General features: G+C 37.5%; 1 protein-coding gene across 1 annotated transcript in view; it reads left to right on the plus strand.

Annotated features, from left to right (window-relative positions):
* The window catches only part of SEMA3E (semaphorin 3E), a 238825-nt gene that overhangs the window by 158917 nt on the left and 53114 nt on the right, over positions 1-26794 (plus strand). The window contains exon 5 of the mRNA XM_031024229.2: positions 25982-26075. Coding sequence (XP_030880089.1) covers positions 25982-26075 — 94 coding nt within the window. The remainder of the gene's footprint in view (positions 1-25981; positions 26076-26794) is intronic.

Here is a 26794-nt window from a genome sequence, read left to right on the forward strand (position 1 = left end):
GTGGAAAACCATTTACCATGCTAATGGACACCAAAAGAAAGCTGGGGTGGCAATCCTTACATCAGACAAATTAGATTTTAAACCAAAGAGATGAGGAAGGACACTATATCCTTTTTATTTTAAAGTCCTTCCTGACTTCGGTCATCTCATTTTTGAGTTTTTCTAATTTTGTTTATGATTTATTTCTTCTGTCATTTTCTTAATTTCTTCTAAATTCTATTGAAATAATTATGGTTGGTTCTAATTTGTTTTTGTGGCATTTTTTTTTTTTTTGACAAACCTTCGTTGTCTGTGGTAAATGTTACTCTGTTCCTTATTCTTTTTTCTTACAAGAACATTGTACTGGATTTAGCTGGGATCTTTCTCTGTTGCTCATTTTTATATAAAATTTGTTTTCCTGAACTTTTAAAAGGGAAGTGTGGATCAGAATAGATGTCTAGTACCTTCGTGTTCTGGAACTCACCATTCTGTTTTGTTTTATGAAGTGTTAAAAAAAAAAAAATGGAGAAGTGTCTAAAAATGCTTCTCCTGACTATCATCTCTTTATCTTTTATCAGGATATTGCTTTTTCTCTGACCTCCTTTATCTTTTTCTTAGGCAAATGGTATTCTCATTTCAGCAGTTTCTTCTTGGAAGGGAGGTGGGCTGGTGACTTTTGAGGGTTCATAGAGCTTCATCCTTCCCACAGACCTCTTGCAGTCACCCACAGATTGACTCAGCAGAAATTCCTCCAGGCTCAGCTGATGTTCTAAAGCGATGCTACGCTCTCAGGGAGCACTTGGAAATTTGAGAGTTCTTTTTTTCTCAGGTGTATCAAAACCTGGTTGCTTCTCTCTGCAAGATACTAATACCCTATGTGGTTTATAGCTCATGGTAGTTCATCCACACCTACTCATACCCGAGGACTCATGGAGAGGTCTCAACAGCCAGTTTTGCTCTAAGTGTGGTCAGTGAGCTTTTGGTTTTGCATTCCCAGTCAATCCATCTATTTTTCTGGGAGAATTTACAGAGAACAGAATGAATGCCCCTGCTGGTATCCTTGCAGAAGTTCACAGTACCATTTTTTTTTAAGACTTATTTATTTCAGAGATAGAGAGATAGCACAAATGGGAGGGGCAGAGGGAGAGAGAGAATCTCAAGCAGACTCCATGCCAAGCGCAGAGCTCAAAGTGGGGTTTGACCTCATAACCCTGAGATCACAACCTGAGCCGAATCCAAGACTCAGATGCTCAACCAACTGCACCACCCAGGCACCCCTCATGGTACCTTTTAAATAGTGAAATGCTATGTGAATATAGAGTAATACATAAAATACAGCACATTTGTGTCTCCCTCTAATTTTACTCACTTTCCAAAGGAAATGGAAATTGTATGTTGAATGTAGAGGTTCAGATAAAAAGAAACAGAGGTTCAGGTATAAAACATGTATCTCACGTTTTCTGTGAGGCAGGAGTCCAGGTACGATTCAGCTGGCTCTGCTGCTCAAGATGTCTCCAGGACTGCAGCAGCCTTTCTGGAGTGCAGTGTCATATCCCACGTTCCTGTTGTGGTTGACAGAATTCAGTTCCTTGCTCAACTGTAGGATTTGAGTCCCCATAATCTTAACGTCTGTCACCTTCACAGCTCAGAGAGGCCACATGCAGGTCCTTGCCACAGATGTTTTAAGAGGCTGTTTCTGGGCGTCTGGGTGGCTCAGTTGGTTAATTGGCTGCCTTCGGCTCAGGTCATGATTCTGGAGTCCAGGGATCGAGTCCCGCATCGGGCTCCCTGCTCAGTGGGGAGTCTGCTTCTCCCTCTCCCGCTCTCCCCCTCTTGTGTTCTCTCTCTCTCTCTCTCTCATTCTCTCTCTCAAATAAATAAAATCTTTAAAAAAAAAAAAAAGAGGCTGTTTCTGGGGGAGGCAAAGCAAAGCCGTCGAGTCAAGGGTGAGAAATGAAGTCATTTGTTTCTAAACTTTGCCAGTGACTCTCCTCTTAAAAGAAGCCAGCATTCCTCGGGCGCCTGGGTGGCTCAGTTGGTTAAGCGACTGCCTTCGGCTCAGGTCATGATCCTGGAGTCCCGCATCGGGTTCCCTGCTCAGCGAGGAGCCTGCTTCTCCCTCTAACCCTCCCCCCTCTCATGCTCTATCTCATTCTCTCTCTCAAATAAATAAATAAAATCTTTAAAAAAAAAAAAAAAAAAAGCCAGCATTCCTCTTTGGGAGAACCATCAGGATTAAGGGATGAATGTGTGGGCCATCTCCAGTGTTTGTCTGCCCAAACTTGGGAAAATATGATTATCCTTGTGGGCATAAGCATTTGAATATAGATTGCTGTCCTGTGTCATTACTGTAGGGTATATTTTCTCAGTGTATTTTTATTGAAAGCCTATTTATATCAATGTTTAACTATGCAGACTGAATTAGCCATGCAACTATGCTTGGCACCAAATACACTCAATAACGCACTCTTTGATTTTCAGTGTAGAGTTCTGACACATTTCCTCCAGTGCAGCTCAGCTATTTAAGTTGATATTATCAGCTTCGAAGTCATGAGGGTTACACATATCCCTCAATCCAGTATAAGTCTCTTTGAAAATGTGTTAGAAACTGTATGCAAGTAGTGTTCCTAGCAATTAATCCATGTTTGTACTTCACAGACTGAAAATGTGTATTCTCTAAATATTTTATAATATGCCACTAAGAGATTACAATTTAGACCTAACAGGACTCTTGCCTTTTAGAGTCATATATTTACATATTAAATAGAGACATACATACATACATCTTTACATATCAACATATTTTACATATTACAGTCATACACTTTACATACATTTACATATTTCATTCAGAGTTTGGACTCTGTATTTTCAATAAATATTGAAAATATCAAGGGGTGCCTGGGTGGCTCAGTCAGTTAGGCGTCTGCCTTTGGCTCAGGTCATGACCCCAGGCTCCCGGGATAGAGCCCCCTCATCAGTCTCCCTGCTCAGCGAGGAGCCTCCTTCTCCCCCTTCCTCTCCCTGCTGCTCCCCCTGCTTGTGCTCTCTCTTTCTCTGTGTCAAATAAATATATAAAATTCTTTTTTTTTTTTTTTAAAGATTTTATTTATTCATTTGAGAGAGAGAGAATGAGAGACAGAGAGCATGAGAGGGAGGAGGGTCAGAGGGAGAAGCAGACTCCCTGCAGAGCAGGGAGCCCGATGCAGGACTCGATCCCGGGACTCCAGGATCATGACCTGAGCCGAAGGCAGTCGCTTAACCAACTGAGCCACCCAGGCGCCCCAATATATAAAATTCTTAAACAGATTTTTTTTTCAGGCAGTACTACCTAAATATCCAAAATAGATCAAAACATACATGTTATGAATACATGGATTTTTTAATCAAATATATTTTTTGTCAGGTACTTAATTTGTATTTGTTTCTTAGTTAAATTTTAGTTTCTGCATATAGTACAGAGTAAAATTCCATTGGATAGCCAACAAAACTAGTAACAGTTTCTAGAGGTTTAAAAACTACCCAGTAGAATTTTATATAACTGATGTTAGTATTTTTTTTATACAACTCTGATCAGTATATCTGTGCATTTAATGTTCTTTGTGTTTTTCACAAAGAGATACGTATATTTTTATTTCACGAAGTATTTTGTTTAATACCAACTCTTGCCACACCCAGCTTCTAAACCCACAAAATTACAAAGATTTGTATTTTTAAAATTTTTTTAAAGATTGTATTTATTTATTTGAGAGAGAGAGAGAGGGAACAGAAGCAAGGGGAGGGGGAGAGGGAGAAGCAGACTCCCCGCTGAGCTGGGAGCCCGATCTCATAGGACCCTGGGATCATGACCTGAGCCCACGGCAGCTGCTTAACCAACTGAGCCACTCAGGTGCCCCACAAAGATTTTTAAATTTTGTTCTTTCAGTGGCTTTCTGTTTTATTTCTGTTTAAGTACAGTTACCTTAACAGTAGGTGAAAAAATGTTAAGGGTAATAATTTTAAAATAATTTTGTAAAAATCAAGGGTGGGTGTTAGCCATTTGAATAGAACAAATATATGAAGACTGCATCAAATATTATGCAACATTTATACTTTCAGATAATTTTTATATATTAAACTAGCCTTTAGTTAACAAAAATGTCCAGATTATAACTCGCACTAAAGTATTTTTATAAACCTATTGGTCACATGTTTTGTAGGTTAACCCAGGTTGTAATTTCCTGATCCATTTCTGTGAAAGTATATAGAAATGTTTTATTGATTTAAAAATTATGGCAATTTTTTTATGTTCTCATTTCAAATAAGTGATTAAAAGGCAATATGTATCACCCTATGAAATCAGGTTTAGGTTTTGTTTTGGCCTCACTCTACATTTTTCATTCTGTGAGCCAGGTGCTTGTTTATGTATTTTTTACTGAAAATGTAATGAAAATTATGGCATGAAAATAGACATTAGTTTACAATAATACTTTGGGTTCTTTTGCAGCAGAGAGAATGGAAGTATTTCGTGTGTTAAAATACTTATTGAAAACTAAATGGTGGAGGGGAAATTATATTAACTTTCAAAGATAGTCTATCAGTTCTATAAAAAAGAAGACATCAGTCTTCTGAGTAGGTCAAGAAGCCTCTTTCAGGTTTAATATTGCACTGTTATCAAGACTTACTATTTAGAAACTAGCATGAGGAGATTTGTAAATAGAAGCAATATTTTCAAAGAAACGATACATTTTGTCAGCTGGGTTCTCAAGTCATTTTGTACATTGTTTCTTCTGCCTTATTTACTGCAAATCAAAAGTGAGTTTGGCGCTTTCATCAGGAGCCTGCAGTCTGTTATTTTTGTGATGTTTCAAACCCCTAAGGTTATTTTAAAATGTCTCCGAAGAGAGGGATTGTTCCTTCAGGACCTTCTCTTCTGTCACTCTTAATGGTGAAAGCTGCTTACGCGATCTGGTGGGACGGGAAACAGGATTCCTTGTGCTAGTTCCCTGACGATGATTCCATGAAAGCTCTTGGAAAGGCAGGCTGCTTGACACACTTTACTTATATGTTATGGCTCTCTGTTTTGCACCCCGAGTGTGAGGCAGTTGGTAAGAATCCTGTCTCTCTCCAGCTCCGTGTGCTGTGAGCAAGGGAAGGTGCAGAGAGAAATTGGGTGACGCTGTGTTGTCGAGCAGCTTCCCCGTTGGCCCCAGGGAAATGAGGGAGCAGGAGAGGCTGATGTTGGGCCAGAGCTGTACTAAGAAAAGAACTAACAGGCCACATCCATAGGGAGCAGAGAGCACTGCTATAGGGCTTTGTTTCCCCTTAAAAATATGAATACATGGAAGAAGTCAATAAAATAAAAAGTGAAGGTGCTGCCTTGCCCACTTTGGCTCACCTCTTCCATGGCACCTCTCTGTTTATACTTGGACGCTGAGTTTTCCCAACATGGGTGCACGTGTACGTAACAACAACCAAACAAAAAATGTTAAACTCCGCTTCAAGTTCTGATTTTGTTAATGTGAACTCAGAAGTACTTCATGGACGTTCATTATATGCTAGGACGTAATAATACTATCTCATTCACTTAAATGGCTGCATGGTAGTTCATAGAACGAATCATAATGTATGTAATGAAGTGTTTTATTTTTAAACAGTCGGTCCCGAGGCCATGGTGAAGCAGAGAACGAACGTGGTGCTTGGGTGGTTGGGCACCTAAAGGGCAAATTCGCTCGCTCCTCGTGGCTCATGGGGCAGTAAGCATTCATGTCTCCTTAGTTTAATCAGATGTTAGAAACTGGCAGCCCTATGCCTAATTCAGCTCACAGCTGTGCTTTGTGTGTCCCAGTGTTTGTTGTTTGCTCTCTTAAAGAGTCTACTTTTGAAAGCTGGTTGGTTTCACACTGTAAATTGTGAGTCCCATTGAACTGACATGAAAAGAAGCAGTTGGTGCTAAGCAGTTGCTGCCGGACTCCTCACAGGGGGCATGTTATTAACAGTGCTCCGCGGTCCCCGTCACTGACACGCACTCCCAGGCTCTTTCCCGTCTCTCATCTCCAGCTGGTCCTGACAGGTATTTGCGTTTGCTCCCCAAGCACTAGAAGAATTAGGAGCTTACCCTCAAATCCTTAAGTGCTTAGAATCTAGTAGTCATCCAGTGACCTTGGAATGAATGAATGAATGTGTGGACTAATGAATTAATGAATGGGTTTGTTACATTCCTACCTTGATGTAAAACTCTATTTAGGGTATTGAGAAGTCCAGCTTGAGAAATGAGTGCAAGTGTTGGTAAAATAGAATTTTTAAGTACCCTCCCCCACACATTTTTTTCTTTTCATTATGTAGATTTGCCCACTCTTGAACACACTTGGTGATAAAATAATAATAGATATTTGTTTTTGCTTCTCTGGTCTTGAGAATATAAATTGGGCAGCATGACATAGCAGAAACCTTCTTTAGGTACGCTTTTTTGTTAATTTATAAAATGCATACTGAAAAGTGTACAGATCAAAAAATCATACTCACGATTAGTTTTTACAAATTGAACACATCTGTGTAACCAGTCTCCAGATCACAAAATAAAACATCACCAGCACCCCAAAATCTCTGCTCTCCACCTTTCCAGTTACTATTCCCTGCAAATAACTACTATTGTGATGTCTATCACCATAGATTAATTAGTTTTGTCAATTTTAGAATTTTATGTAAATAGATCACACAGCATATATTTTTTTGGCGTCCAGCTTTTTTTTGCTTAATAGGATGGTGAGATAAATCTGTGTTGTGTGTCATTGTAGTTCCTGCATTCTCATTGCTATGTAGTATTTCTTTGTATAGATATACCTCAATTTACCCATTCTCCTTTTGCTGATTATTTGAGTCGTTTACAGTTTTGTGCTGTTATTGTGAACATTCGTGTGCATGTCTTTTGGTAAACATTTGCATATGTTTTTGCTTAGTATTTCCTGGGAGTAGAATGAATGCATCATGGAGGATACATCTGTCTAGCTTTAGTAAATACCACCAAACTGTTTTCCAGTCATTGTACTGATTTCATGCCGTCCAGCATGTGAGTGTTCCAGCTCCTTCATGCTCCACAGACAATACTTGGCATTGTCTTTTTTCCAGCCATTTTGGTGGGTATATGGTGGTATCACATTGTGGTTTTGGTCTTCATTTTCCTGATGACTAATGAAGTTGAGCATTTTTCATATTTTACTGAGGCTTAGAATTTTTGAGTTACTCTTGTAATGAAATCTCTGGCTGGCCAGTGAAGAGCTGTTTGACCTTTGCCAAATGGGTTGTTGGGGGATTTTATGAGAGAGCAAAAATAAAATATGCAGGTCAGTTTTGGAGAAAATCATTATCGATCATTGATTATTATCTATCACCAATAATATGACCCCTTTCTTTGCTTTTCAAAACTGATAGAAAATTTAAAATCAGGGTCGGAAATAAAATTGGGAGGGAAAATGGTGGAAGAGAACTATTGGATTATATATAAAGAGACGGTGAGAGAAGAGAGAACAGGGAGGGCAGTAAAACTAATATTTCCTGATAATGATGATAACCTTTTTGTCAACGAAGGTAAGTCTATGAGAAAAGAGTTCTATAGTTCCCATTGGAAGGGACAGTGTAGACATTTATGGCATGAGCTTTGGATTCACGAATACCTGAGTTTTCATTTTTTCACTGTAACTTAACTAGATGTTTTACAGGGTTATCCATTACACAGTCATCAGTCATTAGAATTAAATACATTAAAAAATAAATATAAAAACATTTTAAGTATAAAAATAGAATATAAGTCACGTATAAATAAAAAATGTAGCCCAGTAGTGAAGTAAGTACTCAACAAAAGGTAGCTACTTTTATGACCTTTTCCATTTTTGAGCTTTGAGATATAATTATGACATTTTTTATATAAGGGACACTGGTAACAATGAACAGTGTCCACAGTATAAGTCCATTACAAAGAAAAAGAGACTTTCTACATGTGGACTTTTGTACCTCATGCCAAAAACTTAATGTTGTCATAGTTTATCACTTTTCACATTTATAGTACTATGACAGCTAGATGATCTCTTTCCCTTACATGATGACTATTGGGTAATGGTAGATGTTTTATAGTAGCTACATTAGCCTACTTTAGATTGGAAATGTTGTGAAACGGACTCAGATTTTAAATATTCTCTTGAAAGTATCTGGAGCAATTTTGAAAAAAATATACCTTAAGATGTTAATAAAATTCTCTAACTCTAGAGATATGTTTGACGTTCATTGAAATTTAGTAACTGTTAGGAGAAAATGTGCTAACCTGGTGGATTTTTCTTGTTTTCAAGAATGTTTTCACTAAGACATTTGAGTAACATTAGGTGATTAAGTAATATGTTGGCTCCTTACAACTAACTTGAATTTTATTAGTGTAGTCACCTTAAATTAGTTACAAATTTAATCACTTGCTATACTGCTAATTCACGAGCATGATATAGAACAGATGTACATAGAGTTAAATTTGGTGGTCTAATTAAAATATTGGCTTAATTAAAATGACTTGGTTATTCCAGTCTGGCAAATTGAATTTTGTCAGGTTTCACTTCCCAAAGGGAGATATATTTAAGTAGACTCTAATTTTACTCATTTATTGTGTTAACTTTTAAAATTCTTTAATGTTGTGGATATATTTTCCTGAAAATTTGTTTGTATAGATGAAGCAGCTAGGCAGAGAAAGGTAAAAAGTAGTGGAAAAGTTCAATAGGAATACAGGATTCTCGATGTGTTGTTTATCACCAAGAAAAAATTAATATATGAGACTCAAACAATATTTAAATGTTAAATATGCTTTTATATGTCTATCCATATTCTTACACCTGAAACATTTGTCAGACTTTGGTAGTCTGTGGAGATTGAGTGAGCAACATGTAGGTTCAGTTTTATTTCCTGAATAAAATTCAGGGCAACATTAACAAGGTGGTAGTTTCCTCCTAGTCCAGTGTCCTCAGGAAAGTTTGTTTTCCTGCATAATTCCCCATTTTCTCATTTGTAAGATGAGATAAAGGGTGTCTTCTAATCTAAAATTACACAGCAGTGAAATAATATTGTCTTCCTCGCAGTCTTACTGTGAAAATCAGATCATCCCAATAAGAATCTTAATAAATGTAACGACCATGTATTGAGTACATGCCACATGCCAGATGTTTTTGTTCCTTTGCTTTGATACTCCTAACTTCCCACAAGGGAGGAATGATTGCTCTCATATAACAAATGAGGAAAGTAAAAAGAAGGTAAGTTGCTTCTTAATGCTGCACAATAAGTGGCCAAACTTGGACTTCGTGGTCCAAGGTCGAGTTTTTTTGCATTATGCTGGGCTGCTTTGCTTCATGACATACTGTCATAAGGCATTTTGTAAACCATGAAGTGCCATATGAAGAGTTTAAGGATGGTAGTAATAATTGTGTCTCAGCAGGCATCATCGTGAATCTGTGCCCCCCCGCTGCTCTCTTACTCTCTCAACTTGACTTTCAACCTCTGCCTCCTTCCATAGACATCTTCCCTTTTCTCTCATCCTTCAGTGTCTTCACATTTTACTACCTTTTTGATATAGCGGAGACCTCACTGCAGCGACATTGAGAAAACACAACCACAAACGACTTTGTTCTTTGTGTATCTGCCTTTATGATTTACTAACCCTGGTTCACTTGAACCTTTTGCTTTCTCCAGTAGAGCTTCCAAACTGCTGAATCTCCTTAGAGACAATTCGAAGATGTTGGTTATCACCATTGTTATTCAGATGAGCCCATGTACATGTGGTCAGTCACTTTTAGTTCTTAATTAACTGTCCTGGCATTGTCCAAGTCACTACAGTTCTAGAGGTGATATGGGGGTAAAACGATATAATGAAAAGAATATAGGCTTTGAACTAGACAGATGCAATTTCACATCTGCGTTCTGCTGCCCACTGCCTCTGGGACGTTAGGTCAATACTTCACATATTTGAATTTTGGTTTCCTCGTGTAATTTTTTTTTTTTTAGAAATTTATTTTATTTTATTTCTCATCTGTAATTTAAGTCTCTCTTATAATACCTTGCTTGCCAGATTGTGTGGCTTTTCTGAGATCCTACGTGGGAAAAGAGCTGCTTTGCAAGAAGAGTCTGTATTTACCATCTCTACTTCCTCAAATTGCATTGGTTCTTTAGACCAGGGTACATTTATCACTTTTTTAAAACTGCTCATGTCACTGTTACTCATGACCTTCTAGATGTCAAATAAGCATCTCTTTAACTCCATATCTTATGCTTTTTCTCTACTGCATTTGACAGTATTTATAATTTTTGTATAAAAGCTTTCCTCTTGTAGTTTTTAGGACCATTATATTTTTCAATTTTAGTATATGTGCTGCCGAAGTGAGCACCCATTACATTTTTCACAGTTTTAAAATTCTGAATATTCTAGCTTCCCAGTCCTTTAACTTTTTGTGATTGCGGGAATTCTGTCCTTGGTGTGTGTTTTCCTACATTTCATGCTTTCCTGGACAATCTGATTAATTCACATGGCTTTATTATCTATTTGTTGACTCCCAAATCTTATCCCCAGGCTTGAGCTCTGTCCAGAACTCTGCATCCACATTTCCTACACCTGCTATACCCGCATGAAATAATGTTCTAGAGACATTGCAAAGAAACAGTTATTTTAATAATAAAACTCTGAAAATTCAGGTTGACAAAGGAAGGAGAATCTTCTTGATGAGGGAGGAGGTAAATCCCACACTACTTTTAGGACTCACCTTATCCTAAGAGACCAAGGAGGCAATCACAACATTTTGTGCCCCGTCTCAGATGCTGTATTCATTCATTTGCTCATGTCCTTGTTCATGCTGATCCCTTTACTTTAACAATGTATCTGTTCTCTGTTGAGACAATCCTAACTCATTTTTCAAGACTAAGTTTACGCATCACCTCCTCTGTGATGTTTATCTCAAACTCTGCCTGGTAAAATTAATTACATTTCCTTTGGATTTCCATTGTACCTGGTCTTAGTTTTGAATTATGATTTCTATATGAATGCCAAAGTGTCTCTAAGAAAGAGATTATCATTTCTATCTCTGTTCCTTTAAGGTCTGGCATAATTCTGGCAGTAGTCATTGAAATCATGCACTAAAAACATGGAACCAGGAACTCTTCTTTCTGGTGGGAACAAAAAAATATACAGCCTTTTTTGTCTGTTTCTTTTAAAGCATTAATATGATTTAATTTTATATCAAGTATAATACACTTTTGTTTGATAAATTTATTCTAAATTTATCTTATGAATTTTAAACACATGCATGGATTCTGGTAATCACCCCCACTGACGGTGATTTGCGGTCAACTCTCTGACCCCTCCCCAACCCTTGGTAGCCACTGACCTGTCATCTGTCCTAATAGTTTTGTAATTTTGAGAACATGATTTAAATGGACTCATACATGGACTCTGAAAAACAAACTGAGGGTTCTAGTGGGGAGGGGGGTGGGAGGATGGGTTAGCCTGGTGATGGGTATTAAAGAGGGCACGTTCTGCATGGAGCACTGGGTGTTATGCACAAACAATGAATCATGGAACACTACATCTAAAACTAATGATGTAATGTATGGTGATTAACATAACAATAAAAAAATTTTTAAAAAATAAATGAAATCATACAGTAGGCAGACCTTCAGATTGGCTTCTGTCACTTAGCATAAAGCACTTGAGATTGTATCCAGTAGTATGCATATCAGTAGTTTGCTCCCTTTCATTGCTGAGGCATTTTCCATAGCATGGATGTATCCTAGTTGGCTTATCCAGTTCACATATTGAGAGGCACTTGGGTCATTTCCGGTTTTTGGTGATTATGAATAATGCAGCTTGTGGTAAGCGAAATTCTAAGATGAGCCTGAGGACTCAGACCCTGTATCATCCCCTCCCCTTGAGTTGGGGGGTGGGAAGGGACCTGTAACTTGCTTCTGCCCAATAGAGTATGGCAAAGGTGATGTGGCATCACTCCCGTGATTAGGTTATATTGTCTGAAAAAGGGGAAGGGAGTCTGCAAGTGTAATTAGTCCCTCATCAGTTTTCTGTAAGCCAGCAGTTGCTAAACCTTGTCAGTAGATGGCACTGAGAGACATTCCAGAAGGAAGAGGCTGTCTTTGGTTCTGGTATGGCTCCTTCCTTCACCAGGTTTCTAGAGAGTGCACTTTTTCTTTATTGCCCAGACCCTGTAGTTTCCTAAGTGTGAGGTGTTCCGTGGACACAAATTTCTGCAACATCTGGCCACAGCTCTCAATTCCAGCAGACGCAGCAGGGGAGCCCAGGAGCACGTGGGGCTGCACCCCAGCTGGGGCAGATTGCTGCTTCCCCTGCTCCCTTTCCTCGCCATGCTCCGACAGTGGGCCCATGGGGCTGGTCACCCAGGGAACCACCCAGTTCACGCCCTACCAGCATGCGAGGTTCTGCAGAGGGAGGCCTCTCCAACGGGGCACCCAGGTTCCCCAGATGCCCTGTGCACGCATGCCTTTCTCTGTGGGCCCGAGGGTTGCTCTTGCCTGGGGACAGCGAACCCCTTCAGACCTGGCAGCAGCACAAGCTACTTCTCCATCCGGTGGCAGGAAAGCCCACTCTGTCTAGTGAGGTATGAATCCCCCCTCCTAGGGTTTTCTTTCCTCAGCCTTCCTTTTGTCATCCTTGCTCTCTCGTCATCACTTCATTGTCGATATTAAACGTCCCCTGTTGAACACACTGTATCATTTTTTTGGTCACTTGATTGGATACAGACTGATACAAAAAATAGCCTGCTCCTTTTAGCACTTAGAAACCACATATTTGCCAATTTTCTATTGAAATTACTAAAAGGCTTTTACTGAAGCAGAAAACTTGCTCAGTGTATGCTCCTAAGGAGGAGAGTGCTACCATATGCTAGAAAGTCCAAGGACGTTTTATTAGCTATGATACAGAACCAGACTGGAGGAAGGCACTTAGGGTCAAGTAGTGCTACTCGACAACGCATTGCTTCCTTATGGGAAGCAGAAAGGTTTTCTGGCAAACTCTCAGGACCTTGCTGGGAACATCTGGAAGGGGGCTAGGTGAAACCCATTACTGACATGACATAGAGACTGGCCTAACCATAAAGTTGTTTGCAGAAAGCCTATAAAACAAAACAAATACACACAAACAGAACACCGACCTGAAGGGTGACAACTCTAGCAAGCACAGGATGGGGGAAATACAAGTCAACAAACCTTGCACCCATATGCTGTTTTCCTTTCAGGACTTGCCATAGGACTCCCTCCCATTCCCTTCCCCTCAGGTGGCTCAGTCACTGTTGAGATCCTGTAACATCTATGGCAGCTAAATGTGTGAGAGGACCCTGAGACAGTTAAATGGAGAATTGCTCACCTCGCTTCAACGTATACCAGGCTCATAGACATCTCTTCACCCCAGGGATGTGTACCTCAGGGCTTAAAGAAGGTGTTTTGAACCTGAAATATTGCAGAACTAGAGACTGAAAAGCATTTGTTGAAGGAATGGAGATAGAATGTAATATGGACCTGATATCTATGCAAACTGAACGTGACGGGCTCTATGAACTAGCATATCAAAGATGCTATAAAGACTGGATGGAAGTCTAACACAGCTTCAACAGTGGTTCTCCAGATGTTAGGATTATGAAGAATCATTATTTTCAGCTTTTATTTAGTAATAGTCCACATTTTCCTCCATAATGATCTGTTGATTCAATAGTAATGATGCTGTTTCAGTCGTTTATAGTCCTACAAGTTGCTGCCTTCTCCTCTGTAAGGAATTTGAAGAGCAGAGTCAAATTAAAAGCATTTTTTCCAACATTTCCCCAATCACATTCCCTTTTCCAGACTATATCACCACCCCCAGTTTGAGTTGTGTCTTTCACACATCTCTTTTTCTCCCTGAAAGTGCTCAAGCCAAACTGTGGGGGGGGGGGGGGCGGGGGTGTGTGTGTGTGTGTGTGTGTGTGTGTGTGTGTGTGTGTGTGTAGGCTTAAAATCCCAGTCTCCTGTTAGCTGTGTAACTTGGGCCAAGTCACTCTTCCTCTCCATGCCTCAGTGTCAGCCTCCATAAAATGAGCTTGTAATAGTATCCCATGTATAGGATCGTTGTGAGGATGGGATTAATATAAGTAAAACACCTAGAATAGTGCTTGACAAATACAGAATATCAGGGAGTCATCAGCCCTCATTTTTACTACCACCAGGAGCCTCTCATTTCTTTAACTTTCCAGTGGCTATTATTGCCCTCGTGTGTTCATTCACAAACCTGAATTCCTAACACATTTTTTGATACCTCCTATCAAGTCTCTAGTATCGTAAAAGTATCCAAATCAGTAAATCAAACACAGTCCTAGGATGAGATTTACCATGTTTCCTTAAAAATCTATTCTTTCATTCTTTTCTACTCTGCTCCTTGGCACAGTTAAGATATTACTCTCTTCTTTCTCACCCATGCTTAAAACCTCAACGTTGTGTTGTCAGCCCAGCTTTCCCCCAAGTTGAATCAGGAGCGATGTGATTTTTTTTTGCTGTGTCTTTAAACTACCTTTCCAATTCCCTCCTCTTTCTGTCCCTTCTGCCAGAACTATTCTTACCCCTGACTGCTTCTCCTCGTTTCTTTACGGTCTCACTGACTCTTCAGTCTGGCTTTATCTCTGCTGTCAAATTAACTTCTCGAAACAATAAGTCTTTTCAGAACATTCACGATTTACCGTTGCACATGAAGTGAAGGCAGCCCGAGTGCCTCATCTCAGACAGCCTGTGTCCTTCACAGTCTGCCTCTAACCCACTTTCTGTCTTCTCCCTCCCGCTCATTAAGCTTCCCCTGTGCAAGTCTGGTGACAGTCCATCAGGGCTACTCACTCCTTTCTTCAGAAGAGTGGTTGAGAGGCTTCGGAATTCGATCTTCCTGTTACTAGCTGTATGAATTTGGATACGCTTCTTTAGATCTCTGAGCCTCGGAACCTTTATTTGTAAAATTAGGTAAAAATATCTCATAAGGTCGTAGTAACGATGAACTAAACAAATAAACGTTTCTGGAACAATAGAGAGGGTTCCTAATGTAGAAACTAACTGTTTTTGTTTTTGTTTTTTTTGTTGTTTCCCTGGGAAAAACATTTCAGAGTATTACTACTCCTTTCAGCCCAGACCACTCTCCCCCAGGACTAAAATTAGGTTCCAAGTTGTTGTCATCCTAGTGTGTACCTCATTATAGGACTTTTCACACTGATGCACTCATTATAGTAATTATATTTCCCCATCTAGAGCCTGAAAGACATGGTTCCCGTTTTGTGATGTTCTTTGAAGGTTCACTATACATTTAAATACCTATCTTAAAGATTTGTAATAAGCAATGAAGGAGAATGTTTAGGTGAAAGTGTTTTGCATCTTAAGGGCTCTGCAGGAACGAACTGCTATTTACCTTTACAGCAACTAGCACAAAGCTGTGCAGAGTAACGAAGTGCACATTGAAAGACCCCCATGAAAGTGAGTCAGAGAGAGCATACGTTAGGTATTGTGTCTATTCTCAATTCTCTTACCGCTGATGATGTGATTCCAGTGAAACGTGCTGGTTGTCTGTTTTAATTTGATTATATTTCTATTCTGTCTCTCTCTACAGGCATGAGCCTCCACAATAATCATTAAAAGCAAGAAACATGCTAAGGATATGCTCACCTCCCTTTTATGTTTGTGTAATAAGCTGATTTTTGTGGTTTGATAAAGGGATGGATGAGATGCAGGAAGAAGGATGAAGGATAGAAACATACATTCTCACGACTGGACTAGGTTTTCCCATTTCAAGTATACAGCAAGTTAGGCCTGGGCATCATAAAATCAGAAAAGGTTAAATGATTATTAGCTTTGAAAATGATTTTGGAATACTCTTCTCTAAATATATAAGAATACCATAATGAAGATACAATTCCGCATATGGATATTTCCTCTGTCCCTAAGGGGAAAAAAACAGGAATCCTTTAACCTAGACTCCGATAATCATGAAAAGACTACCCATTAGCCCTTTTTTCCAGAATTCCCTTTGTTGACACTGTTAACTGCAAGAGCTGTATGGGTCCAGCCAGGACTGAATGACAAATCAGCTGTTAGAGAAAGCGTCCCTTCCCTTGCAGCTGTCCTGTTCTGACTGTGCAGATGGTGAATTGATTTTTCCTTTACCAGCAGTTCTTTTCTTTCTTCTCCACACAGGACTATGATCCTTTGTGATCATGTTTGACTCAGTCAGCAGTGGGAACACTCAGAAGATTGAAGAGTTTTCAAATGTGTCCAAGTGAAAGGGAACAGGGATTCAGAAATGAGGAATTGCTCCAAAGGCTGGCTGTAGACTAAAAAGGGGCTATGACTTCCTCCCCATGAAAAGTAGATATTCATAGTTTTATAAAAAGCATCTTTGTCCTCAAAAAAGAATTTTGATTCTTGCTTCATTGTGTGTGGTCAGAATTACAGTGAGAGTAGTCAGACCCAGAGAAGGTGGACAGGAAAAACAGTCCAGAAGAGAAGTCCAGATCTTAAAGCTAACTTGAGTCAAGATGGATCTTTTCTTTCCACATGTAAATGTCTAAATAATGACCTGCATCTTTCAGTTAAATTTTTAAAAATATGCATGAAATTTTATTCATGGTAATTTTTAGCATTCTCCTATTTATAATTTTAATGTTAATATAAACATTAACAGTAGAGTATTTCATATTTCACATATTGACATAAATACTTTTATTGTCATATATGTAGATTATTATATATACATATATATGAATTATCATATACGTACCATGTATTTTTATCTAAGAAACGGACACAGTTTAATTGGTCATTTATGCTGTACCAGTTATTTTATTATACAGTGTATAGAGAATATCAGAAATTAAACCCTGCTTATACTGAACAAATATTTACTACCACTATTTTTTTTCTACTAGATTTGCTCTAAAATATCTATATAGGATAGACGTTCGTAATTGCTCAAGAAATAGCCATTCGCAGGTACATTCACTAGCATTCTTGGCATTTTATTTAAGCAGCTAAAATTATGCAATCTAGATCATGATGCCCATTAGAGCAAAACTCTGTTTTTTTTCCAGCATTTTTACGTGTAGACCTGCTTTGAGTATTATATAATTTGTTGATGTAAAGAGATTCTAAGTAAGCTACTTAGTAATTTATTACACAGTGATGTTTCAGTTTCAATATCCATTGTAAATTTAGCACCAGATTAACTGGGTAGCCCAGGCAGGGATTGACCAGACATATTGTGATAGATTTTCTTTTTCTTTTCTTTTCTCTTCTCTTCTCTTATTTTATTTTATTGTTTAAAGGATTTTATTTATTTATTTGACAGAGAGACAGTGAGACAGGGAACACAGGAAGGGGGAGGGGGGAAAGGGAGAAGCAGGCTTCCTGTGGATCAGGGAGCCTGATGCGGGACTCAATCCCAGGACCCTGGGATCGTGATCTGAGCCTAAGGCAGACGCTTAATGACTGAGCCACCCAGGCACCCCTGTGATAGATTTTCTATCACACTAAATTTGACTTTTCCAAAATCAAACACAGATGATCATAAAGTAAATTACAACCAATGCTATAATTATTGGAAGACTGGCTCTGCTCATTTTTCACATAATTAAAATGCCAAATTTCTTAATTTCAGAACTAGATATTTAATGATAATATGACATTTTCTAGTGAGGCCTTATAGGGTATGTCCAGCAAGTACTTCAGCAGCCATCTCTCTATTTTCTTAGGCTTATTTCAGTCTGTTGCAGTTCTTCTCCTTATTGATAAATAGATTGTGTCATCTTTGTCCTGTAGGTACCTCTTCAAGCTGACGTATGTCTTCTAAGTCTTTGTGATGTAACTCTAATAATTTTCATAGCTTCTTTGCTTCTTAGAATAAAAAGAATATGCTAAGACCATTTTGAACTTTTATGGGCCCAGACTATTTTTTACATTTGTTTTGTGATCTTTATTGATTTGTGTGAGTTCATTATATAATAAGGAAAGAAGAAAGCGTTTTTTTGAGTGAAAAAATGTTTATGGTTTTTCCCAAGTTTTTTTTCCCTCAAAATCATTAAGCTGTATTATTTATCAATCTTTCTTTTATGTCTCCTAGATTCTGTGTCTTGTTTTTAAAGGCCTTTTTCACACTCAAGTTTACATACAAAATTTTTATGTCTTTTTCTATTCCTTGTATAATCCTATTTCTTATGTTTAAATTGTTGATCAAGCTGGAAATTGGCTACAGGGCTATGGGACATTAGGTAGTAATCAAACTTTATTTTTTTCCATATGGCACTCCAGTTGTCCAAACACCATTTATTGAATAATCCATCATTTATCCACAGTTCTTTGAAATACTATCCATATTAGTGTGCATTCTTACACTTATGGCTTCTTATAATATAGAATAAGGTTTTAAAGTTAGCTGCAAAACAACAAAACAAAAACAAAATAATACAGAATGAAATCAACATTATGCACTATTGCGTTTGACATAAAATACCTCGTTGCAAACCCTTGGATTTGTAAGAGGTCAGTTTTAGCTTCCTATATAGTTAGGTCACATTCAAATTTTCTAATTCTTGAATTTTTTTTAATATTCCTTCTTATTCTCACAACAGTCATAGGAGAGAGCAACACAGAAATATTATTTCTTCTTTTTCACAAGTGTTGAAATTGAGGTTGAAAGAGGTTATGGGACTTGAGCCATAGATCAAATCAGAGGCTTTCTTATCTCCACTTTGGATTAGCTCTCTTTGTGAAAACATTCTGACTCTTATTTCAAGTCTTATTCCTATTCCTGTTTTCATTCTCCTCCTTCTTCTTCCTAGTTTATTAAATAACATCAGAGACTTTATTTCTGCCATCAAAGTATAGTTAATATATTGTTTCATGAAAAAAATTTAGCTAGCATATTAGTTGTAGTCATCTGTTCATTTTGGCTTTGCTATTTGTAAACTTTACAATTAGCTAGGATGCTTTGCTTAATTTTTATTCAGTCCCAAAGGAGTAGCATGCATCATTTTTCCTAAATTCAGTATTGACTGAATGCTTGGAATGTAGTAGGCTTCATTAATGCCTGTGGAATTACCTGTATGTACCCGCTCACAATGCAATGGAAATAATGTTACAAGAGATAATGTAGCACAGCCTGTGGGAGAAGTTTCGCTTTGAAAAGTCTCCCAGAATATCAGCAAAGTCAATTTTCAACATCATTTCCTCACTACATAGGGGTTTCTGCTGTAGAGATAAGGAAGAATTGAATTCCCTTTTCCCAAAGGCAAAGTATAATGGAAGAGCAGTGGGTATTATCAGGCATACAACTTTTAAAGAAAGTCAACCAACTTGTGCTGCTGGAGTTTTGATTGGATGGTGGGAGTCAGGAGGGAGAAAGCCTAAGACAGAACTGTGAAGACCCTGAATTGCCATTTTAGAGATTAGGCTTTATAACAGTGAGGAAGCACCAGAGAGAGAGAGAATGACACAATTATATTTGAGAGGGTGGTGAGGAAGAGGTAGGCAGCGAGGATGATGCTCTTTTCTAATAAAAGCAGGCTTCAGGACAATATAATAATTAAAGTTTGAAGAGTATTTGTTTCTAGTACTCTTAGTACACCAGGCATACGTTTCTGGTAGACAGAGCTAATAGAGTGGAATTTAAGAGACTACTGGCGGAAGATGAGGGTGAGGAGAATGGAACCGTGAAGTAAAATTAAAGGAAACACGAAAGCAGGGGAAAGATGATTGGCCCACAAGTATCAGTTTAAGCCAATATTTATTTACAAATTCAGCACAAGACAAATGAGTTAGAATTTTACTGTAGATGTATTATATATGCTTTTAAAAAATGTTTAGCATCTGCAAGCTATTTCAGTAATGTTAAAGGAAATAAAACATTTGAACATATAATTTAATAAATAGATAACTAATGATATTTTCTTCTTTAAAAAAATCTTAATACACATTTTCAAACCCTGACTATACCTTAATTACCTCATAAAAGACACTCAGCCGTGCCCAGCAGCACAAACATATATCCCCTCTCCATCTACAATGGTAAGTAGGATGGATAATACTGTCTGTAAAATGAACATGGAACCAGAAGTTCGAAGACACTCTTTGAGACTTGCTAAGCCTCACTCTGCCTCTGATCTCTCATCTATAAAAGGAAAATAATATTTGGGAACAGTATTATTGACTCTATTTTACCTCATAGGCTTATTTTGAAGGTGAAACAATATATGCAAGAGTAGTTCCTACATTTTAAAGAATTATACAAATATGACGTGTTTTAGAAATTACAAATGTAAAAAAAATTAAAATGCAAAACTATTAGTGTCAAAATGTTTACTTAAAATTTCACTCCTGTTTTGTATTTTTTCTGCTAGTTTATTCAGTGTTTGGGAAATGTTTCAAATATTATTTAATACATGTTTTTGATTGGCAGAAGAAAGGAAAAAGTTGTGTAGTGAGTCACTTTCAGAATTAATTTGCTACAGGTTATTAGACAGCTATTATGTAAAGAACTAAAGCGCATGATATGGTTATTCTAGACACTGACTTACCAAAATTGTATCTTTATTCATTTTTGATGGCTACGTGTTTACCTGCCTTGCGTATTTTACGACTTTTTCTCTAACCATTAGAAATAGTTAATAAAATAGGGGATTATTTGTTTTTGTCCTCTAGTTTTTTTCTGACATCTTTCAGAATTTACCATTGACACTAAGGGCAAAAATAGTTCACCACACTGACTTATTAATGGGAAACTCTCATTTCATTTAATTGGTATCCCATTTAACAACTGATATGCAGTAACTCACACCTATTGAAAATAGCTTACAGCAGTCTTGCTGGGTTCTGAGTGCTCCCTTCAAGGCCTGAAGGGGAAAATTCTCCTGGAAAGATTTACCATTTATTCTTTAAACTTTTTTTCTGAAGAGCACATTTGCAAACTACATGTCCTGCTTTCTCTCAAGCACAGGGGAGCCTTTTGAAAACCTTGTTCATACCACACTGAAACCAAAAGTGTAACCCACACTGCTAATGCTAGTGATGTCTTGTAAATTTAGGCCACGTTACCCAGACAGAAATTCAAGCCGTTAAAACACAGATAATGGAAAGCCAGTGTAAGTACTGACCAACATTCTCAATAAGGTTAAACACCAACATTACATATTACTTGAACCATAAGCGCAATTGCTTTGGGGTCATTGACAATGTCATCATGCCTCCAGTTTTCTGGTTGGTTTGGTGGCTGAATTCCACTTCATGGAAGAAAAGGCTATTACTCGCTTTTTAGTATTTTATTGGATTGTGCACTAAATTAAACACTGCATTTAACATCACAAGGAACTCTCAGTGCAAGAAACGTCATTCTTGAATTTATAGTTAATTTTGAAGTCAGCTTGATCTCTGCAGAACAAAGCAACAGACGTTTGGAATTTGCCTGTTTTCCGTTATCAATATTATCCAGTCTAAGATAAAATTTTTCTTTGTACCTCTTCTCAACAATTTCCACATCTCTGCTGTATGAAGTTGCAAAAATAATATATTGAGTCCTGAGGAATTAAGATGAATCGAACCAGTGTGTCTTTCTTTCATATGTAGCTTTAACAGGGTAAAGAAAGCCTTCGCTCTAAAATCATGAAACGAAAGATCAGGTAAATTATTAAAAACTGCTGTCAAGTTAGTTGTTTGATAAAAATTAAGAACTCAGTCTTTACTCTTAGCTCAGTATTGAAGTTTCATTACCATACACCACAGTATCAAAAGAATACCTTATACTCATTTAAAAAAAAAATCAGTCATATGGAGAAATACTAACTAATAAATGATTGTACCTCCATGTCACACCTCCATATTACTTCAGATTACATATTATCATTAATAAGGTCATTGGGGATAAAACAAACACCACTATCATTCTTCAGTATTTGATTTTATTTTTAATAAATGCCAAGGAGTATTCAGTTATATTTATCCTAACCCTTAATGTATTAATCCTGGTAAGAATCCCTATAAATTGTAAAAGTATATATAAAAATATATTATCTTCATTAAATAGCTTGGGAAATTAACATCTATTCTTCCTGTAGTTGTTTCAACAATGTAATAGTTTTACTAAAGCCAATGGCGATCAAAATATAGAAAAACAATAAGACCATGATGTTGCTTTATGAGCAGCCCTCAGCATGCACAATTTATATATATTGTCTAGTTTCAAATCAGCACACTTGTCTACAGCAGTCTGTGAGTTCTTTCAGATACAAAGGAAAATAAGCAAAGGCAAAAAGAAAAAAAATTGTTTCTAAAAAGGTAGTATTTTTTCAAACATCACACACAGTTGTGCATTTATTATGTGCCAGGTACTTTATTTGATAGAAGGGATCAGAGATTAACATCACATGGGCAGTTTCCTTGAGAAAACCCTACAAACTAGTAGGAAGGAGAGTCAAACAGACAATTATAACGGAAAAGTGAATGATACGAAAGAAGAATTCATATGATGCTTGCTAGGACACAAAAAGGGAAAGGAGGAGATTCTAGGGCAGACAAAGAGGTCAGATCAGAATTCCTGGGGGTGCTAGAGTCTCTGCTGAATTTTTAATATTATATGGGCATTATTATCCTGAACACATAGATGAGCCCAAGTAAGAGATCTTCAGAAAGGGGCACCTGGGTGGCCCAGTCGTTAAGTGTCTGCCTTCAGCTCAGGTCATGGTCCCGGGGTCCTGGGATTGAGCCCCGCATCAGGCTCCCTGCTCAGCGGGAAGCCTGCTTCTCCCTCTCCCACTCCCCCTGCTTGTGTTCCCTCTTTCGTTGTCTCTCTCTCTGTCAAATAAATAAGTAAAATCTAAAAAAAAAGATCTTCAGAAAGCTGCAAGTAGTTCATAACCCCCGGTACCCAGTCTGTGAGAGCAGTTCCAGAACTTTCAAGGGTTCAAAGCACCTCTTCATTATTTTGTTATAAATAATACAGTCTTCAAAATACACATTCCAGTAGTTTTCAAATTTAAGAAGTACCACACTCTACAATCCAATTGGTCATTGTCTTTTTTTTTTTTCTTCTTTTGTATTATTTGAATCCTGGAGTATTATTAACCAAGTGCTATGGATGGATGAAATGACTATCTCCTCTAAAGATTGGGACCTTTCTTCTCTTTGTGCATAAAGATAATGGTGCTTCTTTAAAGCAGGGGTGTTTTAGTACTAAGTTTATCTTTTTTTTTTTTTCTTTTTATTCAGTAGTGGGCTACACAATTAGAAACTGAAGAACACATGCATTTATTTTTTTTATTTTTTTAAAGATGTTATTTATTTATTTGACAGCACAAGCAGGGAGAACAACAGAGGGAGAAGGAGAAGCAGGCTCCGAGCCTGACGCAGGGCCCGATCCCAGGACCCTAGGACCATGACCTGAGCCAAAGGCACACGCTTAACTCACTGAGCCACCCAGGCACCCCAACACATGCATTTTTTAAATTAACATGCTAGTCTGTCCTTTATTCCTTTATTCAAAAATATGGATTTTTAGCAGTGATGTAAAAAGCAGGCAAAAAGTTTAACTCTTTCATTATTTTAAAATGACTCTACGTCGAGGTAGCTTTAGCCATTAATCAAATAAATGAGGTATTTGGAGTCTTCTGCATTAATAGTGAAAGGGTTCAGTCAAGGTACATGTGAGTTTGGACGGGAGGCATAGATCTCTGAGAATATTTGAGTGTCTGGCACTCATTTATTCTCAGGGTTAAATTTGAGGTTTTGTAAAAGAAGGTGTCCTTTTACAGACTCAGCTAGATGTACCTAGAATCAGGCCTCATACATAACTCAAAATTTCACCTGATTCTGGGTTCCACTTCATTGTTTGCAAAATGTTAGGGTCATAGGCGTCTTTTTGAATATAGGATTCTGTTGATTCAATCAACTTCTCTTGAAAGTTGAAGACACTGATACATCAGATAATTGATACCTCAGACCTGTGCTGAAATTCACCAATCAACAGCCTCTGGAGACTAGATTATGATTTATACTTTTGAAAACCTGTGACTTTTCTAAGAAATTGTGACTTCATTCCCTTCATCTAACTACAGTCCTTTGAAGTCTGAGATTCTCTTGATCTTAGAATTCTTAGTTTGCATTTTCTCTGTTTCATCTACTTGACAGTTTAAACTTAATATATTGCACTGATTCGAATAAATAAGCAACACCCTTGTTTTTCACTTGCAGTTTCAATTTTAGTGTTGAAGGTATCTAATTTTATCCATTAGGTAAATCACCTTCATCTGTCATTCGTGATAAAAAGTTGAGTATCAGAATTTTGAAGTTGTAGAAAGTCTTGTTTTAAGAGAGCAGTTCAGCATATCTTTTTAACAGCTTTCTATGACCAAATATTTGGACATTTGGCTGGATTAGAACAAATATAAAATGTATGTTCTACCAGCTTTTCTCAAGTAATCTCTAAAGTGGCAGTGACTAAAGGGTCAAACAAGTATTACATTCACACACTTGGTCACTTTCTCCTTCACATAATGCTATGGGTCAGTTTTTCAAGTTGAGATGCAGACCCTTCACAGGTATTAGTTGGGCAGATCAATAATTCTGTCTCATTTGAACAAACTTTTTTTTCTCATGTCATTGCAAATTTGTCATCTCTGAGGAGCGAACACAAAAATGTCTCCAATTATTTGTGGGTATTCTTGTTCTCTACTGATCTGTGTAAAGTGTGTAAGTAGGGAAAAAAATTGGCTTCAAAAAAGTTTTGTGGCTTTTAGCCACCTCTGGGTCAGGAGCCTCCATTTGTTTCCTAGGCTGTGGTTCAATTCCAAGGATAAGACTGGAGGGTTATCAGGGTCAGGTTTTGGAATAGCAGGATCAGAATGGTGATTTTAGAATATCAAAGAGAGAAAGAGAAGTATGTCAAATAAGAATGGCAAGATCAGGACAGATCAGATAATGGGGAGTATGGAGGGTGGCTAAGAAAGTCAAATTCAGGTTTGAGAAAAGTGGCTGCAACTCTCAGAGGTTACTCCAGACTTCAGGATTGTTTTGAGGTTCATGGTTCACAGATGGGCAGGCTATTGATAGACACCAGTGGGCAGTATCAGCAATATTCTGTTGAAGAGTAGTTGTTTATTTCCTACAAAATTTTCAGTATTGATTCTTATTGTCACTTTTCCAAACTACTTTCTTTTACCCAAACCATTTAAGCACACTTGATGAATAATAATTATAAAAATATATTAATGAGAATTTTGAAATCTGAGAATATTCAGAAAAAATTTCTGTAGTTACATGCTTGCAATAGGAACCAATGAAGTAGTAGTTTTTCATAGAAATACTTTCAGGCTCTCATTTATGTGACACGAGTCTGAAATATTGCTCATGATGTGACGTTTATTTATACATCTATATTCCAGTGATTGTTTATGCAGCCATCATTCTCTAAATTATTAAAGTTAAATGTCTATACAAGAACATGTGATGAATAATAAACATGATTGGAAATAATCCATATTGATAGAAAATTTTATCAGTTTCTTTTGCAGACCCTTAAAAAAAATCACTAGTGGCCAGGCCATTTCTATATTTATCTCTAAACCTCCCTTTTAGTAACCTTTTTTTAGCGTGTTTTCGTTCCTTTGGAATATTTCCCGGACACCTCTCAGAATAACCAGTACTGTCCGTTCACATGATAAAAACTGCTAACATCTTTCATTTCATCACCTGCATACTTCTTGGGAGGAGTGAGAAAAACCCATATGGGCCTGAAAACCCATGTATTTATTTACAAAACCCAGTTTGGTCCTAAGTTACTTGATGATACTCACTGGTACACTGTTTACAATACCTGCTTTGCAAAAGGTCAGGTTTTTGTCTGTTTTATCTGAGCAATTAGATTCTTATTAAAGTTGGCAAATACATAATGGCTTTTCTGGTTTGTTTGTTTGTTTGTTTGTTTGTTTGTTTCAAGGATCCCCTGTTTCATCTGGAACTGCACAGGTCCGAAAGAGGAAGGGGCAGATGTCCTTTTGATCCCAGCTCCTCCTTCATCTCTACCTTAGTTGGTAATTATTGTTGCCACAGACATCAGTTGGTCATCATATTGATTCTGAAACTTTGGTTAGGTTCTTCTGGTGAAGTTTCTTTATAGGTGTAGACGAGTCATATTTATTTATCGGTGCTGAGAGCAATGATATTAGATTTCAAGTCATGCTAAATTGAACCAATTTGACTCTAAGATAAGTGCAGCTACTATGAAGTATGTGTGTCTCCTTCTGAAAACACAAATTGTTCTTTAATATCTGATATAATACATCTTGTATTATGCTGTTTATTGTTCAAAAAATGCAGTTAGAGAAATACTTTATAAAAACCTGGCCAGAGAAACTGAGCTATTGTAACATATGTTAGTTCTTTTTGTTTTAATTACTCTGTGACTTTAGGGAAACTTTTAATATTCTCTTCTTGGTGCTTTTCTCTGTATCAGTAGAATTCATCAGAAGGCCATCTCAGTTGAGAAAGTTAAAGTTATTTTTCTAAACTCCTGTTAATCTAGAATGTTAACTATAGAGGTTGACCAGTTCAGAATTCCATTAAATGTCCACATTGAAATAATAGAATAAGCTGGCATGTCTGATCTAGATTTCCATTTGACTCCATTTAATTAGAGGAGGTACTTGAGTACCTCACTTAAGACACAATGAAATTATTTTTCTTTCTCGTTTATATTCTTGGGGTTTAAAAATGCCATACTTGGCAAAGTAGTCCAGCACTGTGATGGTAC

This window comes from Leptonychotes weddellii, chromosome 12 (genome assembly GCF_054177405.1).
Source record: "Leptonychotes weddellii isolate Sample4059 chromosome 12, ASM5417740v2, whole genome shotgun sequence".
NCBI lineage: Eukaryota > Metazoa > Chordata > Mammalia > Carnivora > Phocidae > Leptonychotes > Leptonychotes weddellii.